We start from the raw sequence: 16,542 nt of genomic DNA on the forward strand, positions 1-16,542 counted from the left end.
TAGACGCACAAAATCGCTCATGAGAATTCACAGGTTGATCCATGTTTGTTTTTTTTTAATAAAACATCTTTGCACTAAAATTGTTCTAATTTCGACAAGATTTAAAATTATTTTGAACAAGTGTTATATATATATTACCCCCCTTGGGGGAAAACAACCGAAGAATACACTAATTGCACGTGTGTGTCTAATTATTACACACCCACCCTCCATATCCTCATATCCCAAAAAGATAACGAAAAATAAATAAAATATTACAAAGTCAATAAAACAATTCACTTAATAATGATAGTTTAAGTAAAAAAGATGAAAAAAAGAGAGACAAACACTTCACTACAACAACAAAAAGCTACTCATACCTCAATAACGTGATCCGTTATTTCTTTCCCATACTTTTGGCTCTTTCTACAACGGAATTTTCAATCTTCACTCGTCTTACCAAAATACCCTTCAATGTCACCTAAATTCACCGAGTAGCTAGCGGTAAAATTTTGCCTCGGATGAACAATAGAGAGGGTGGTCTAGTCATTACAGTGGGTTGAAGGTAGATGTGTGTCTATATATGGGCAGCAGTCTCTGCCACCCCACAAATCTCCCTCATCGCCATCACCTCGTGGCTTAAACCTTCTTGTTATTTTTTTTTTCAACATGGAAGAGGGCTATCAAAAGGAGCTTCAGCTTCTCCCCTCACAGCTTTCCATAGCCGCTTCCTCCTCCTCATCTTCTCTAATGTCATCGCGGCCGATGGATTCTTCATTGAGGTACAGGCCAGTGGCGTCTGATCATCATCAACATCATCAGTTTGGAGGGCCATCACTAGACTTGCAATTATCGATAAGTGTTGGGCCAATCCAGGGACCATCTAACTGTGTTTTAACAGGTCCCATTTGTGATTTCAGCGATGCGAAAACGGATACGAGCTGCGTTGAAACCTTGAAATGGCAGGCTGCTGAGCAGATTAAATTGGCAGCTATTGAAAAGGCTTATGCAGAGCGAGTAAGGGAGCTTACAAGGAGGGAGATGGAGTTGGCGCAGTCAGAGTTTGCAAAGGCAAGGCATATGTGGCAGAGGGCTAGAGAGGAAGTGGAAAAGGCAGAGAGTATGAAAGAGAAAGCTACAAGGAAGATAGATTCTACGTGCATGGAGATCACCTGCCAGTCTTGCAGGCAAAGGCTCAAACCCTGATTGATATCATAAAATCATGCTTTTATGAGATTGAGATGAACTCTTGAACCCTTCATGATGAAGAAAAGGTTAAGTTATTCTAGAGCCAAGTTATTGAGTTTGAATATCTGGGTATTAGATTCCTTCTATTTCTTCATTCAACAGTAGAAGGGATAAGATTGAATCTTCGGTAAAAGGACATCATAAGTGGCAAGATTGAAAAGTTTGCAATAATAATGCCCATTCTGTGTTTTTTTATCATTTGTGATGTGCATGTTGATGGATTATTAACTAGAAAATTCAATTCAATGATGACATTTGCGTTTCTCTTGGAAAATCAAAATGGAAACCAAATCTGAAAAAATAATCATGTACATTCTTAAAGCATTCATAAGAATTGATTCTCAAGACAGCAGACAGCGATTGCCGTACTTCAAAAGTTGCATTTTCAGCAAGCTACATAGGAATTAGACATTGTGGAATAGCTGTGTTGAGATAAATATTTAAACTCCATCAATCAGGAAATTGATCATACGTACGAAACTATTCCTGGGGCTTCACTGCTCAAATCGATGGTTTTTTAATATTATATCATAGATATAAACAATCCTTCGGTGACCAAATTAAATTAAAGGTTAATTGCTTCTAATTTATTAGAAAATAAAGAAATTAAAAGCCAAGACCAAACTGAAAAACATTGAGAAACTTGTTTGCCGTCTCAAAATTGGCTCAAAACATTAATCCTCTTACTTTTCAACTAACCCATTTTCAGTCCTTTCGGTTTTACAAAATTTTCTTTTGTTCCAAAACCTCATTGATCTTATTCCTAGTCGTTGGTAGAGGTGGGAAAGAGAAAGTTATTGGATTTTAATGGTAGAAAGAGAAAACATTGGTTGCCAATATCGATTCCGACCACCAAAATAATTGATCTTGATGTTAATGGATTCTATTCGACGAGGATGGTTCCACTTAAGTGTTGTTTCACCTTGAAATTGCTTGAGATAGTAGATCTAACATCATGAAATTTTTGGATTTTGAGTTTTTTTTTTTTTGACATTTTTTGCATTTTTTGAAGGAAAAAACAAGTTTTTTAGATCTCTAGAGTGCATTTTTGTTGTGTTTTTGGGTCAAAAAATATTTGAAAATGAATATATTTTTTTTGCAACACCCCTAACCTGATTTTCTAATAACCCGGCTGCTAAAATCTAGGCAGAGAATGCGACTTCATACTTTTTAATAAAAAAAAATAGACAAACAACATTTCTTCCACCTAAAAAAAAATAACAATTATCAAAGGCGCGATGCGTGAACTTGGGCTTTTCTTATTAAGGCTCATGTGCGATGGGCCTCCCATGCCTAAGCGCCTAGGCTTTTTTTGGGTGCTTCGGTTTTTTTTTTTAATTTTATCATTCAATATTTGATTTATTTTAAATTAGTCTTTGTGATTTGTTTTGTTTTTTATAGAGTTATCATGTTCTTAGTATGTGTTTGATATTGTGATGCAATGTATTTTTCAAAAATACTTTCCGCTTGAAAATGTATCAAATTAATTTTTATTTTCAGATTTTATTTTTTATATCATCACCTCAAAGCCATTGAAAAAGACTAAAAAAAAAGCATCAATTTGATTCTTTTAGCACATTTTTAAAATGTACCCAAATATAGTTTGAAAAACAAAAACAAACAGCTTTCTAGATAAATGTTCTACTATTTTGTTGGTGTTTGATTTTATGAGCGTTTATTATTATTATTATTTTTTTCCATTCATTCACATTGCCTTTAAACTCAACAACTATATTGTGTCATATTATGCTAACTCTTATATAATTTTTTTTCAAAAAATACATTAATAGTGCCTTATTTTTTTATTCATACTAAAAAATTAATATAAATCGCATCGTAGCGGTGGATAATGATAAAACCTAAGCTCTTATTCAGTTTTGAGTGGGTTAAAATGAGTTGGCATCCGCAGCCAAAATATCACACCTATCAAGAATAAGATGAATTCAATCTCTCTAAGAATGGAGGGAGGGCAGGCGTAGGCAGAAAGAAAACAACAGTATTTATAACTTCCAAGTCACAAACTCTGATCGGCAGCCACCAGACACCATTGTTATGCTTGCAAGTAGAAGTAGATGTGTAGTGGATGCTACAGAAGCTCTAACACCTAATATGGGCTAAATGAGTCAAACCTGATGGAGCCAGAGTGAAGGTAAGAACCTTGATTTTGATAGAAAGGCAAATGAATCAGAACAAAAAGGCAAGTAATATCATCAGTATCAAGACAGAATGTGTATAGCTGCATCCACTTGTATTCAATTTCTTAACTTTAGCTCTGATCAGAAACCAAACACCCACTATCTATGTCTGAGATCCAACACAAAAGAAACATTTGTTTTTGGACAGGACGACCCATTTCACTTGAATGCATCACTCAGAGCAATGAACAGTGCCTCTGCCACCCCTTTCGAGATGTCGCAAGAACGAAATCTACCTTAATTTGTCAGCAACCTCCAAACATGTTGCTCATATACAGTTAACCTTCATGGGTGGCTTCAATAATACACTGAATTGATTCCTTGCTAAGGTCAAAACATGATCTGGTGGGGGCAGAGGATCTTGAAGTTTCAAATATTTGGTCCTCTTGAAAAGAACATCTGCTAACACTGCCAGGAAAGCACGGGGAGAAAAATAAAGGTAAACACCATCAATTAATTAATTGGCATTAGGGCTGTGCAGGATCTTGTGAAGGGTTCTTCAACCTAATTAAAGATCAAAAGCAAACTTCCCCTTTTCACTTTCTAAACATTCGCTGTCTTGCTTTAATGCTTTTAGGACTAACCACTTCTAACTAATATAACCTCAAAAAGACAATTGGTCCACCCTCAAGCTTTTCTATGCTTTGAAGTTTCAACAAGATATATAGCCCACTCTCTTCTCTAATGCACTTCTTAATTTACTTACCAGAATTGATAATTTGCAGCCTCTTCCTTCTGACAGGGGTGTGATTAAGAATCTGTAATGTTCATCACAACAAAGTATCCTAATTGAGCTCCGTAATTACTCGATTATGATCATGCTAATCAAGGAACCATACTCCGACGACATCTGACCACTTGCATCATGGGTTCCTTGTCTTTTATCTTTTATTTGGATACGATCAGAGAAATGCAAGAGCTATTGATTCCATGATGAAGTTGATGAGCAGGATAAAAGTTGTAGGACATACTTGGGATGATCTATCAAACTGTCATTATGACAAAACCTTAACATTTGTCTTTTCAGATTGTCCATATATTATGCTGAAATGATACCGTACCTCTGCCTCCAACTGATGTAGATCTTACGTCCAGCACTTCAATGAATTCTTCAGAAAACTGACCCTAAATTATCCTATTACCAAACAGCAAACATTAATGCCCTCAAGTATCTCCAGTACCAGGTCCTCTGTAATTACGTCTTCTTGAAACAGACAAATAAGTCTTCATCGGTTCCATTAATGCTAAGTAGCCCGTTACATCAATATATATGACTTGTCGTAATTTTGCACCAAGCAATCCACAGCTCGAACAGCACATTACTGCAATTAGCAGTAAATAACCTACTAGTCTAGATCATCTAAAGGTCAGTACCAATCATTAACATATAAAATTTGGCAGAGGTGAGGAAGAACTATTAGAATCAAGAGGAAACAAAAACTGGTGGAGTTCGTTCCTGTCGTGTGAGAATTCATCAAGTGAAAAGTTTTTGCTAGTACTGTATGGCACTGGTGATGGTAAATTTTCCACAGACAACCAGACTGGTAACAATCTTTTTCAAGGCAGCAAGTAGAGCAGAATATGAAATGTTTCGTTATATTCGTTATATCCGAACCAATCAAGAAAGAAAAAGGCACGTAGCTTTAGAAGTTGGGAAAGCTTGGATCATGGTGGGACTCAAATCTCTTGAGAGCCACACCATGTGGGACTGCGAACAATCACACCATTGCATTACTATACTAGGCTAACAGCAGGGATGGTGAAATTTCTTCTTCTTCTTCTTTTCCTTTTTCAATAATGAAAAGCTGAAAGGAAAGATATGGACAAGTGCGGACATTGTACAAAGTTTCCATTTGCAGTTCACATCAGAAAAAAGAAAAAGAAATGGTGAGTCTACACTATGTTCAATCCATATCACATGAACATAGCCAGTAAATAGATATTCTTCAATTACAAGGTCAAGTTCATGGTGTGGAAATTACAAGAATTTGATTATTTTTTTCAATAAAAATATGATACATTGAGTAAGTCGAGTCTTTAAGATTCTGCGCTTGCTTGCTGGCTGAGGCCAGTTGCTGTGATAGCTTAGTATTTGAATGGACTGGTATAGCCTTGAAATAATTGCGACGACTTTTCATTTAATTACCAGCTCCTTCTTGACCCGCGCTACGAGTCAAGTTTTTACTTTTTTCAACTGTAAAACAATAAAATAAATATACGCTGGAAGATATATTTTTAAAATATTAAGATTGTATATATTTAATGAAATATTATTTAAAAAAATATTAAGATAATAACATATTAAATCGATCAGAGTTAATTTTGTTAACTTGTAAAACTTGTAATCTAAATCAATAAAATATAATAGAATATAAATTAAAACAAATTAGAAAATTTAATTTCAATAACAAATATGAATGATAAAAAGAAAAAAAAATATTCAATTTAAAAAAAGAGAATAAAAAAAAAACTCGATTAAATGATGTAAAAGCAAGGCCTGGCCTGTGCGCCTGCTCATTTTATTATTTTTTTGTTGTTTGCCTAATTAAATTTTTTTTGTCAAACAATGTGCACGACATATTATTTACATCTCTAGTTTTCTATGATTTAAGGGTCATCAAAAAAATAGAAAAAGGGTTTTTCAACTCTAATAATATATTTTTAATTATTTTTTTACCCAAAAACACATATAAAACAACCTAAAGACATACATAAATTTTTATTTGCCTTCAAACAATAAAAAAATCAGTCCAAAAACAAAGAATCAATTCAAGATCCAAAAACTTATCAAGGTCATATCTATCTTCTCATATAATTATACGGTGAAATAACACTAAAATTAAACTATTCTCGTTGAATGAAACCCATAAACACTAAAATTGACATTATTAATAGCTAAAATTGTTTTCAACCTATACTTTTTTTTTCTTCCGCTTCTACTTTCTTAAATCAAGGATCAAGAAAAAAAAGAAAGGGGGCGGAAAAAAAGCCTTATAAATGATGTTCTTCAATAAAATTGAAACTACCTTATAAATGGTTATTTCTGCAAAGATTTCTGCTTCCACCCACTTTATGACATGAAATTGTTTGGGAACGCGGTGCAAATCGTGTTTTCAAAAAATTCAAAATTTTTTTTTGTAAAAATTTAATATGTTTTGTATGTTTTGGATCGTTTTGATGTGCTGATGTCAAAAATAATTTTTTAAAAATGAAAAAACATCATTGACATGCATTTTGACACGAAAAGTTATTTGAAAAGCAACCAGAATCATATTGCCAAGCAATCTAGTGAATAACCACTAAGATAACTATTTTCTTCTTGAATTCTTAAGAAAGGGACTTAAAATGTCCATTCCCCACTGGAAGAAAGGCCACGAAGAAAGGATGATGGTTACCTCCATGGATGGATGACGAGGCTCCCCAGGCTAGGTTATTCAGCCAAAGCCTTTTTTATATATATAGAAGAAGAAAGTCAACTTTGGAGGCTAAAGTTGATGTCTACGTAAGATTACAAACTTTTCTCACTTTCATTTCCTACTTTGGTAGGTTGATTGATGCATTACAGAAAGAAAGAGGGTGAAATATGAGGGACCTAAATGTTGCCATTTAAAAAGTAAGAGGGTGAAAGCGAACTTCTCACCTAATTTTTTAAAACCACCACCCTTTTTCTCAGCTTTTATCACTCTAGTCCTTTAACTTAGAAAACAAATTCAATAATCAAATTGAAAAAACAAATTCAATGAATTGTATGTGAACAAGAGTTACAGTGATTCTCCCACTCAATCATCCTTTTATGTCTGGTTTATTTTTGCATTTTAAAATTATTTTTAAAATAATTTGAATATTTTTTTTAAAATTAATAATTTTTTGGTATTTTCAGATTTTTTTGATGCATTCATGATAAAAATAATTTTTAAAAAATAAAAAATATTATTTTAATACATTTTCAAATTAAAAACACTTTAAAAACCATCTTCAATTCAAAACAACCCTTTAATGTTTTTGTTAATTAACTTGAAAATTCCTGGGAAACCTGCGCAACATAATCCAAAGCCACGGAAAGACTACAAGTAGGCTCTTGAAAGAATCTTCTGATGTTTAAAGCTCTTTACAAAGTCGCCCAATGGAAGAGTGCTACACACAACAGCTTCTGCCACGGAGACAACAAAATAAATCCAATTAAGAGCTGAAGAACCAATATTTAATCACTTGTAAATTGTCATTGCACATTGCTAACTACTGTGATTAAGGTAAGTATTTAGAAGAATTTATTCTTCTAATACATCAAATTATATATTTATACTCACATGGAGAGGGAATTTAGAGTCTGTTGATAGCGGTTGTTTTTTAAAGTATTTTTTACTTTAATGGATTGAAATAATATTTTATTTATTTTTTTAAATTTATTTTTAACTTCAGCATATCAAAATCACCTAAAAATATTAAAAAATATTAATTTGAAGCAAAGAAAAAAATAAAAATAAAAATTAATATTTTTTAAAAATATTTTTAAAGCGCAAAAACAAATGAACTTTTAATCTTGATGATTCTCAAATTAATTTAATAATACCTTTTATATCTAATTTGTTTTTGAATAATATTAAATATAAACTAGTTTGAAAAATAAATTAATTAAAAGAAAACTATTCGATTTGAATTTGATTCGATAAGTTATGTATCAAGTCTGATTAATCAAGCTTATAAGCTTTCAATTATGTATCTTAATTAGTATTATTAAGTTTTTTTTTAGCATATACAAGTAAGAGTATTTTATTTTTTATTTTAAATTATTTTTTTTTATATTTTCACATCAATCAATATTTTGAAAAGTATTAAACATAAACTAGTTTGAAAAATAAATAATTATTTCAATATATTTTTAAATAAAAAATAATTTAAAAAATAACCGCTACCATGATATCAAATATATTCTAATTAAAAATTAAATTTGACAAACTAAGTAACTATGAATTATGGCTATCACACTTAGATTTGATCCAAAAATCATAAAATTAATCAAGAGGGGAGTTGTTAAAAAAAGAAGATGGAAATACACATATTTATGCATGATTATAATTTCAGTTACATTCTCAGAATTAGATATTGGCGGGAACCAATTTAGAATAGAAACGCTGCGTTTCACAGATATATATAACGAAAAGAACGACGCGTCATCTAGTGTGATCGGCATCCACTGTCCGGAAAAATAAAATTCCAAATTTGAGTTACAGAGATAATTCAACAAAACCCTAGCTAGCCCAAAAGTCACCACCATGAACCAGAAGATGAAGATTAACAATGAGAAGAAGAAAAACATGGAGTTCGAATTCTGCAAAGCATGTAATTTGAATCACGATCAAGGCCAAAACCACAAGTACTTTCCAAACCACAAAAAATCACTCTCTAATTTCCTCTCTCGTTTCCAAACCAAACTCGCCGACATTCGCTTCTTTCTCAAGAACCCTACCATTCTCCGCCCTGAACTCGCCTCTCGCAATCGCATCTGGTGCATCTTCTGCGATTTCGATATCCACGAAACTGGCAGCTCCTTCGCATGGTAAAATATAAAAAATAAAGAAATAATATTCAATTACTCAAATATTTTTTTATTTCATTATCTTCAGTATTTATTTTAATTTTCTGGTGTTTGTTATTTAATTTCTAGTGCAATTAACGTGTTTCTTCCTCTTCTTCCTTTTCCTTTATTCTGTAAAAAAAAATAGTGCTAAGGCGATTAGTCACTTGGCGAGTGAGGAGCATTTGAAGAAATTGAAGCACTTTATGTGGAAATACGGTGGTGGAATGGATCGTGTCGATACTTTTCGGATTTCGGAAGCTGATGCAGCTAAGGTATCAGCCAAATTCGTTGTTCTATTCTAGATTAAGGTTGTGTTATTGGGTTTTTTTTAGTATGAATATGATAGCATTGGTTTAAAAGTTTTGTATTACTTGACTAATTTATGTTATGTTTCTTAAATGTTAGTGGGAGAAGAAGTGTGAAGCTTTGAGGAATGATGCGTCATCATATAGTGATGGATCACGAGGGATGCAAGTCAGACCTTCAAATGATATCCGCGATGAACTCAGCCATGAAAATATAAATAGCTTTGAGAATAATAGTTTGGATAATGTTAATTTGAATATTTCAAATGGTGTTATGCCTTTACAGTATTATACGAATGAGTATCAGATATCCAATTCAGGATTCTCTGCAGCTAGGAATGCTGGACCATCCATGTATGGTGCTGTATCCACTTTGCCTGTGGGCGCACGTTCTGCTACAAGTTTATGCAATTCAAACGATACAACGGGTAAGAATAAGCTGTTTATTTGATATCTCTTCCTTCAATGAGGTAGCTCTGAATGGAGGTATATTGATACTAGTTCTGTTGCATGTCCCCTACGCTTGAAATATGCAGGTAATTGGAATAGCCAACATTCTGTCCCTTATAACAGTATAAACTGTGCATCTAATCCTGTAAATGGAGAGGTGAGTTTGGTCCTTTACACTCTTTCTCTATGAAGCTCATTTCATTTTCTCCAAAATTAGTAGATTATTTTCTTCTTCTGGAACTTTTACCTGTGGCTGAAATTTTGTGGTGAGATTTATCTTGTACCACATATGCAATTCATTAGTTAATTAACTGTTGGGTTTCTCTGGATTAGTTTTGGGGGGGATATGGTACATGGCTGGTGGTGCATTTGAATTTATGTTGATACCTATCTTTAAGTGTTGCATTTATTAGTTTTACTAGATAGGCTGAATATCTGTCGAGGTTGTATGAGGGTGTGCAGCATTTTGGTGTACATCTTTTCATTAAGTGATTGTTCTAGTAGTCATATGAATGGTGACTGGATATGAAACTACTTGCACTTATCCATCTTTTCTGTTGTTTATTGGGTGGCTTTGATAATCACTAAGCTGTATTAAGAGGATATTTTTTTCCACAAGTAGATTAAGAGGATTCTTTTTCCCCCCTCTACTTGTGAATACTATTTTTTGATCATTTAAATGAGGGTAAGGTGGAAATGTCAGGTGCATAAATCTGTCAAGATGTCATGTCCTACATGTATATTGACACTCTTAACCAGGATGATGATTTGTAAAAGATTTTGCAGGCGTTATCCATTTAGTGTTATGATGTGCAAATTTCCATATTGTTTTATGTATAATCTCCTTCTTCCTCATTTAATTGCATGCCTGTTGTACCATCCAACTTCTACATGCTGTCAAGGTTTTGTTTTTGCTTGATGCTCAGTGATGTCAAGGGCTCTCGGGAGGACTTTCAATTCTGCATGTACTTGTTTTGGTGTTAAAATGTGTAAACTTGTATTTGTTTGCTATAGCTGTGCCAGGTTTATCAGGATGAGAGAATTGGACATGGAGTGAGCAGTTTACAGGGTAATGATTTTTACATCTCATTTCCATTATTATTCTACTGTTATCATGGGTCGTACATGTATAATTTGAATAGCATGGTGAATGGGGTACTGTTATCATGGTGTTTTATTAGATGTCAAATCCTCATCTTGTAATTGTTCTGTTAGATTCGCAGAATATCCCTCAAGTTCCTGCTATTGCTCCACAATTGGCTGGAGGCTCTCAAGTGCCTGCCTTGACCCCACAAATGGCTGGAGGAAATGTGCATACTGGAGCTCCTCCACCATGGTTTGAAGGAACTGATACAAAACAGCTAAATTTTCAACTAACACTTTCTAATAAATCCATGTCGAGTTCAAATAAATCTGGTAAATCATATAAATTGAACCCAAAAAGGGTAGGAGCTGCTTGGGCAGAAAGGAGAAAGATTGAGATGGAGATGGAGAAGAGAGGAGAGGCTGTCAAGAGTGATTACAATGCTAACTGGCTTCCCAATTTTGGTAGAGTTTGGCAGTCTGGGAGCCGAAAGGAGTCTAGAAAAGAATTTGAGAAGGAGAAAAAAAAATTATCCAGTGTTAAGATTGATACTGAGATGCCAATTATGATACAGCCATATATCAGCAAACGGATGGTAATCACTAAGCTCCAAGTTCTTGTGTGTATTATGCAGTTCATAATATGTCCCATCTTTTCCATTTTCAGGCTTGACTCCTTTTGTGGTGGCAATTGAATTATACATTTCATGTTTTGAACATCATTGCAATACGTTGTTTTCTTGTTACATGATTGTCCATGTTAATAGATAGTGACATCTCTTCACATTTAAACTCGACTCAAGTTATTATGAGTTCTGTAATAGGACACCAGTCTACTTCAGCATAATTTGATAAAAGAAAAATTGTAACTAGGCATTTGCAGGTGGTCAAGTTATCATAGCTATTGGTCATTCCTCAAGAAGTACCAGCAGTTCAGCTTTGTAGGTAGCAGTCTAGGCTAGTTTGAGGTGACATGCCTTGTTAAAACCTCTTTGCGTATTGGGTTGACGGCATTGTATTTAAGTCTAGCATAAATTTCATTGATTTGTGCATGTTATGACGGGCTTGTGGAAAATTAGTTTATTTTCTAATACGTTTATATTTTTTATGCAACACAGAGGAAGGATGCAGGTAAATGATGTCTGCTGTAGGATCATCACAAGCTAAAAATGCTTCTGGTGACGATCATGATGGGAGGGTACTACTGCTCCCACCTCAACTTCAGATTTTGGACCTGAATGTATATATTTTTGCCAAAACAAGGAATCATTACAAACTTAGCCCAGAAATGGTAAATCACTTTTTGGGTCTGTCTTGTAATCATGGTAATGTTAGATGTTGGGGTTGTTGATGCCCTTTTAGTATACCTTAAATTACATTTCGCAGATCTCTCATATTAGACATCAGATTCTTTTTTGTTCATGTCAACTTTTACTGTTCACCCATACCTTAAATTACATTTTGCAGATCTCTCATGTAAGACATCAGATTCTTTTTTGTTCATGTCATTTTTTACTGTTCACCCTTAGAGGTAGTTTAGTTGGTGTTCTATCTACTGCTTTTGACCTTGCCACTACTTCCCTGTGTTCAAATATCAGAAAAGCAAACTATGGAACCCAAAACATCAAAGTATTTTTTTTTTTTAAATATAGCTATTAGGTCACTTAATCTTCTAATAAGAGAGCCCTTTTCTTTAATTATGTAGAAACAGCTGTGGACAATGAGTTACGCAGCAAAACATAGTCCTTTTCCAACGATGGTTTCATTGGGCAAAATCCATGGACAGTATTCAATTCTTGGTAATCCTACCTTAAACATGAATCAACTTTAAAACAATGAAGTTTGTTTATGATTGGCTGAAAATATTTTCCGTGTAGATGGAAAAGTGCTTGTATTTACTCTCTTTGTACTTTGAATTTGCTTCTCTTCAAGAAGGTAGTGACCTGATGCCTGATGGTGTTTAGATGTTAGGCCTTTGATTGGCATAGTCTTGGCTTTTATATGGATAAAAGATGTCATGACATCTGAAACAAGCTTCACTATGTGCATGGAAAGAATGATCATGAACTGTACAGACTAGATTTTTCACTGTGCGAATCAAAACCATCACTCTATAGCAACTGTTTGGTCTGAGCAGAATCCTGAAGAATTTGATTTACCTGGGATCCTAAAACTCCAGATTTTCCTCTTTGAAGCAATCAAGTTCACATCATACAGAAATTCCCAGGAAAACCACTTCTCAATTGTCCTATCAACATCATGTACCATTACATCTGTTGCGTTCCCAGCTCTTGCTATCATACTAGCTGTGTAGATTGCCTCCATTCTGCCCGGTGCCTCTGGTGAGTGGCCACTTGAGCAGTTGAGCCATCCACCGCCACCACATTCCATTTAAGCTCATAAACTTCCTGGGGCAAGTTTTTCAATGCAAGTTTGCATGATGAATTCTGGAGCATTTCTGTGTGTGGTGCACAAGCTGGGCTTTTCCTTGCACATTCAAGCAGCTTGTAGGCCTTCTTTGCAGGTGTCTGGTAGTCAACCTTGTAGATTTGAGTGGTGTTCCATTTTGCTCTGGCGGCATTTATTTTGTCAGGATCATCCTCTAGAAAGATTGTGATGCCACCTGATTTGAGACGGACAGTTTCATGTACTGGGTGTGGTTTTTGTATGCCAAATTCTAACTTGTCAATTCGATGCCAACATATCACAACCTAGTGTCATTATTCATTAACAAATCTTTAAACGCTTCCGGGAAATCACTGTGCAAAAAAAATAAAAAATACATATTTTATACTTGCATTTCATTTTTTTTTTTGTTGAAAAACAAATATACAGCAAGCGAGTCAAATAGCTAGTAATATGTACTAAAAATGCCTAGGACAATCACCTTAGCAATTGTTTTATGTTCTTATTTTTTTCTTTCAATTACATTCTTTTATAAATTAATTAATAGCTAGTAAACTATTTTGTCAAAATTTGTTAAGGATTAAAAAAATTCTATGATGGGGATCGAAGTGAAAAATATGGAGAAATATAATGTCTAATTTGAATTTCAGAAGCAAACTTCATTATGCTCTTAAAGTTTATTGTTTTTATTTTTTCAGTATCTAATAAGAGAGATGAAAGAGAAAATCACCGTATTCCGGTTGAAGAGAGTGAAAGACGTTGATTGGAACTGATTTTGGCAAAAAAAAAAAGCATTTTGGTGTTAATGATTTCTTTTCAACAAGAAGAGAGTTTATTGAGGTGTTATTTGGACTTCAACGTGTCTAAAAAAGTAGATCTTAACTTGTAAAAGTTTTGGAAGTCGGGTTGAGTTTTGGTTTTTATTATGATTTTTTGGATTTTTATAGCCTTAAATGAGTTTATTTGATTTTTTTATAATGTGTTTTTATGGTTTTTTTGGGTAAAAATGGTTAAAGAAAAGAGTTTTAGGTCCGTTTGTTTGCTCGAAAATAATTTTTTTTGGAAAGTAGTTTTTTTGAAAAATGGATTCCTGAAAAGTAAATTATTTTTTTATATTTGATAGCGTCACAGAAAATAAGTTGGAAAACACTTTCTAGTATTTAGTTATGTCATGAAAAATAAGCTGAAAAATAACTTATTAATATTTTTTTTAAGTTTATTAAAATAATGAGTAATAAATCTTATAAATTAAAAGGTTGAAAGAGAATGAAATTAAAAAAAAAAAATCTAATTTCATAAATTATTTTAAATAAAATAAATAACAATGAAAATAATGAAGATAAAATCTAACAGATAAAAAATTAAAAGATAATGAAATTAAAATAATAATAATAATAACAATTTTATAAATTATTTCAAATAAAATAAATAATAATAAAAAGAATGAAGATTAAATTTGATAGATAAAAATTTCAATTAAAAAAAAAAGAAACAAATAACAATCATAAAAATGAGGATCAAAGTTAATATAAAAATCAAATTCTAAGAGGTGAAATTAAAAAAAAAGATTCAAAACAAAATATATAGCAATCAAAAGTTTGAGGATCAAATTTGTTATAAAAAATAATTAATATGATATTTCTAAATTTTTCACAATTTCTGGAATGTGTTTTCTGTTCAAAATAAAGAGAGAACACTTTTCTGGAAAACAAACTAAATTTTTCTCTAATTAAAAAGTATTTTCTGTTGATTAATTTTTTTAATAATAAACAAATATAAAAAAAATTAAAAAAATTATTTTTCATCTAACAAACGAGATCTTAATATAATATTCATCTACCCTGTTTTTCCGACCATTAATGTTGCGGGTGGAATCTGGGTTTACTCCAAGAAGACGACTTGTCCGTTACTTTGTTTAAAACAATTGGTTTTGATTAAATCAAAATTGGGCGCGAATGTTGAGCAAAGGTGTTTGTTCTGTGTGGTTAAAGGTTCGAATCACACTGTCGGCCTTTCCTTAATTTGCTTTCAATAACCCAATTGCAGCGTTACCCTCCAGCAAATAGGGAAATACATTTTTTTTTGTCATTTTCAAACAAATAAAAATTTGAAACTATTTAATACATGCTAACAAGAAAAAGGAATGTCAAGAAAATTATATAATTATAATCATAAATAAAAATTTGAAACTATGAAGTTTTTGGGATGTTAAAAAAACAATTTTGACATTAAGTTGATGGTCAATTTAATATAATAAAAATTAATTTTATTGATTAAAAATAATAAAACTTTGGGAATCCTCTTCTTTTCTTCATTGTACATGAGGCTCCGCTCGTTTTAAAGTATTTTGGTACTTAATTTTAATTTTTTTAATTTTAATTTTTAATATTTTTTTTATTTAATATTTGTTTGATTTGAATATGTTTTTTTTTATATAACTAAATTAAAAAATATATATTATTCAATTCAATAAGTCTATTACTTGGATTACAAGTCTTACATGTTAAAAGTTTATATATATATTATATATATATATAACTTGTAGGGTGGAAAATAAGCTAGTTGCCCTTACTAGGGCTTTCTACGTGTCTGTGCTGGCGTAGGGCTTACAACGAGAATTCTTGTACCATAACTCTGATTTATGTATAGCCATACATTTTTGCTCCAGAGGGCAGCCTAGCAACTGCGTATTAAATTGGGAGAAAGATATGAGACCCCTTTTTTTAAGAAATCAGACCTGCAATTTTTAGAGGATACTGCAATCAATAGTAATAATAATAAAAAAGATTATTAAAAAACAAATTAAAAGCGATCATGGGTTCACTATATACATAGTTTTTTTTTTAAGTTATAATTAAGTTGTCTAAAAGGTAATTTGATACTTTAATAAATATAAAATATAATTTAAAACTAAAGTTAGTTAGCGCGTGTAACATGTGAGGTGTTCACTATTTTCTAATAGTGCGTGCAACTTTTCCAGACATCCAAATGATAATTTTCATGAAAGCATTGGAAGTGTTGAGGCATCTCCTTCCATGTGGGGCAGTGCAAGTTGTCATTTATGTAATGGTATATCACTAATGTTTTTTTTTCTCTTATCTCCCCCTCAAAATTCACCATGGTCATTCAAAATTTTTGAGTTATCATTTTATTTACTGATATTGCAACCCTGGTTTTTATTTTTAAAATTTTTATTCTTGACCTTTTTATTAAATTTCAATTTATTTTCAATTTTTTCATTTAATGATTTGTTATTTTTTCAAATCTAATCCTCATTCATTTGATTTTGATTTTTTAT

The 16,542-nt window shown here is 32.4% G+C and overlaps 2 protein-coding genes across 2 annotated transcripts; both read left to right on the forward strand.

The window, feature by feature from the left end:
* Nucleotides 1-582: 582 nt before the first annotated feature.
* LOC7454557 (protein indeterminate-domain 14) lies at nt 583-1,425 on the forward strand. The gene has a single exon (XM_002318094.4). The coding sequence runs from the start codon at nt 649-651 to the stop codon at nt 1,183-1,185; it is 537 nt and encodes a 178-aa protein (XP_002318130.1). The 5' UTR covers nt 583-648; the 3' UTR covers nt 1,186-1,425.
* A 7,183-nt stretch (nt 1,426-8,608) lies between these two features.
* Nucleotides 8,609-12,341, forward strand: LOC7454558 (TITAN-like protein). Its single transcript, XM_002318096.4, has 7 exons — nt 8,609-8,979; nt 9,146-9,272; nt 9,406-9,733; nt 9,842-9,912; nt 10,770-10,824; nt 10,971-11,434; nt 11,957-12,341. The coding sequence occupies exons 1-7, from the start codon at nt 8,696-8,698 to the stop codon at nt 11,975-11,977; spliced, it is 1,350 nt and encodes a 449-aa protein (XP_002318132.4). The 5' UTR covers nt 8,609-8,695; the 3' UTR covers nt 11,978-12,341.
* Nucleotides 12,342-16,542: the final 4,201 nt, after the last annotated feature.

Source organism: Populus trichocarpa, chromosome 12 (assembly GCF_000002775.5).
Source record: "Populus trichocarpa isolate Nisqually-1 chromosome 12, P.trichocarpa_v4.1, whole genome shotgun sequence".
NCBI classification, from domain to species: Eukaryota; Viridiplantae; Streptophyta; class Magnoliopsida; order Malpighiales; family Salicaceae; genus Populus; species Populus trichocarpa.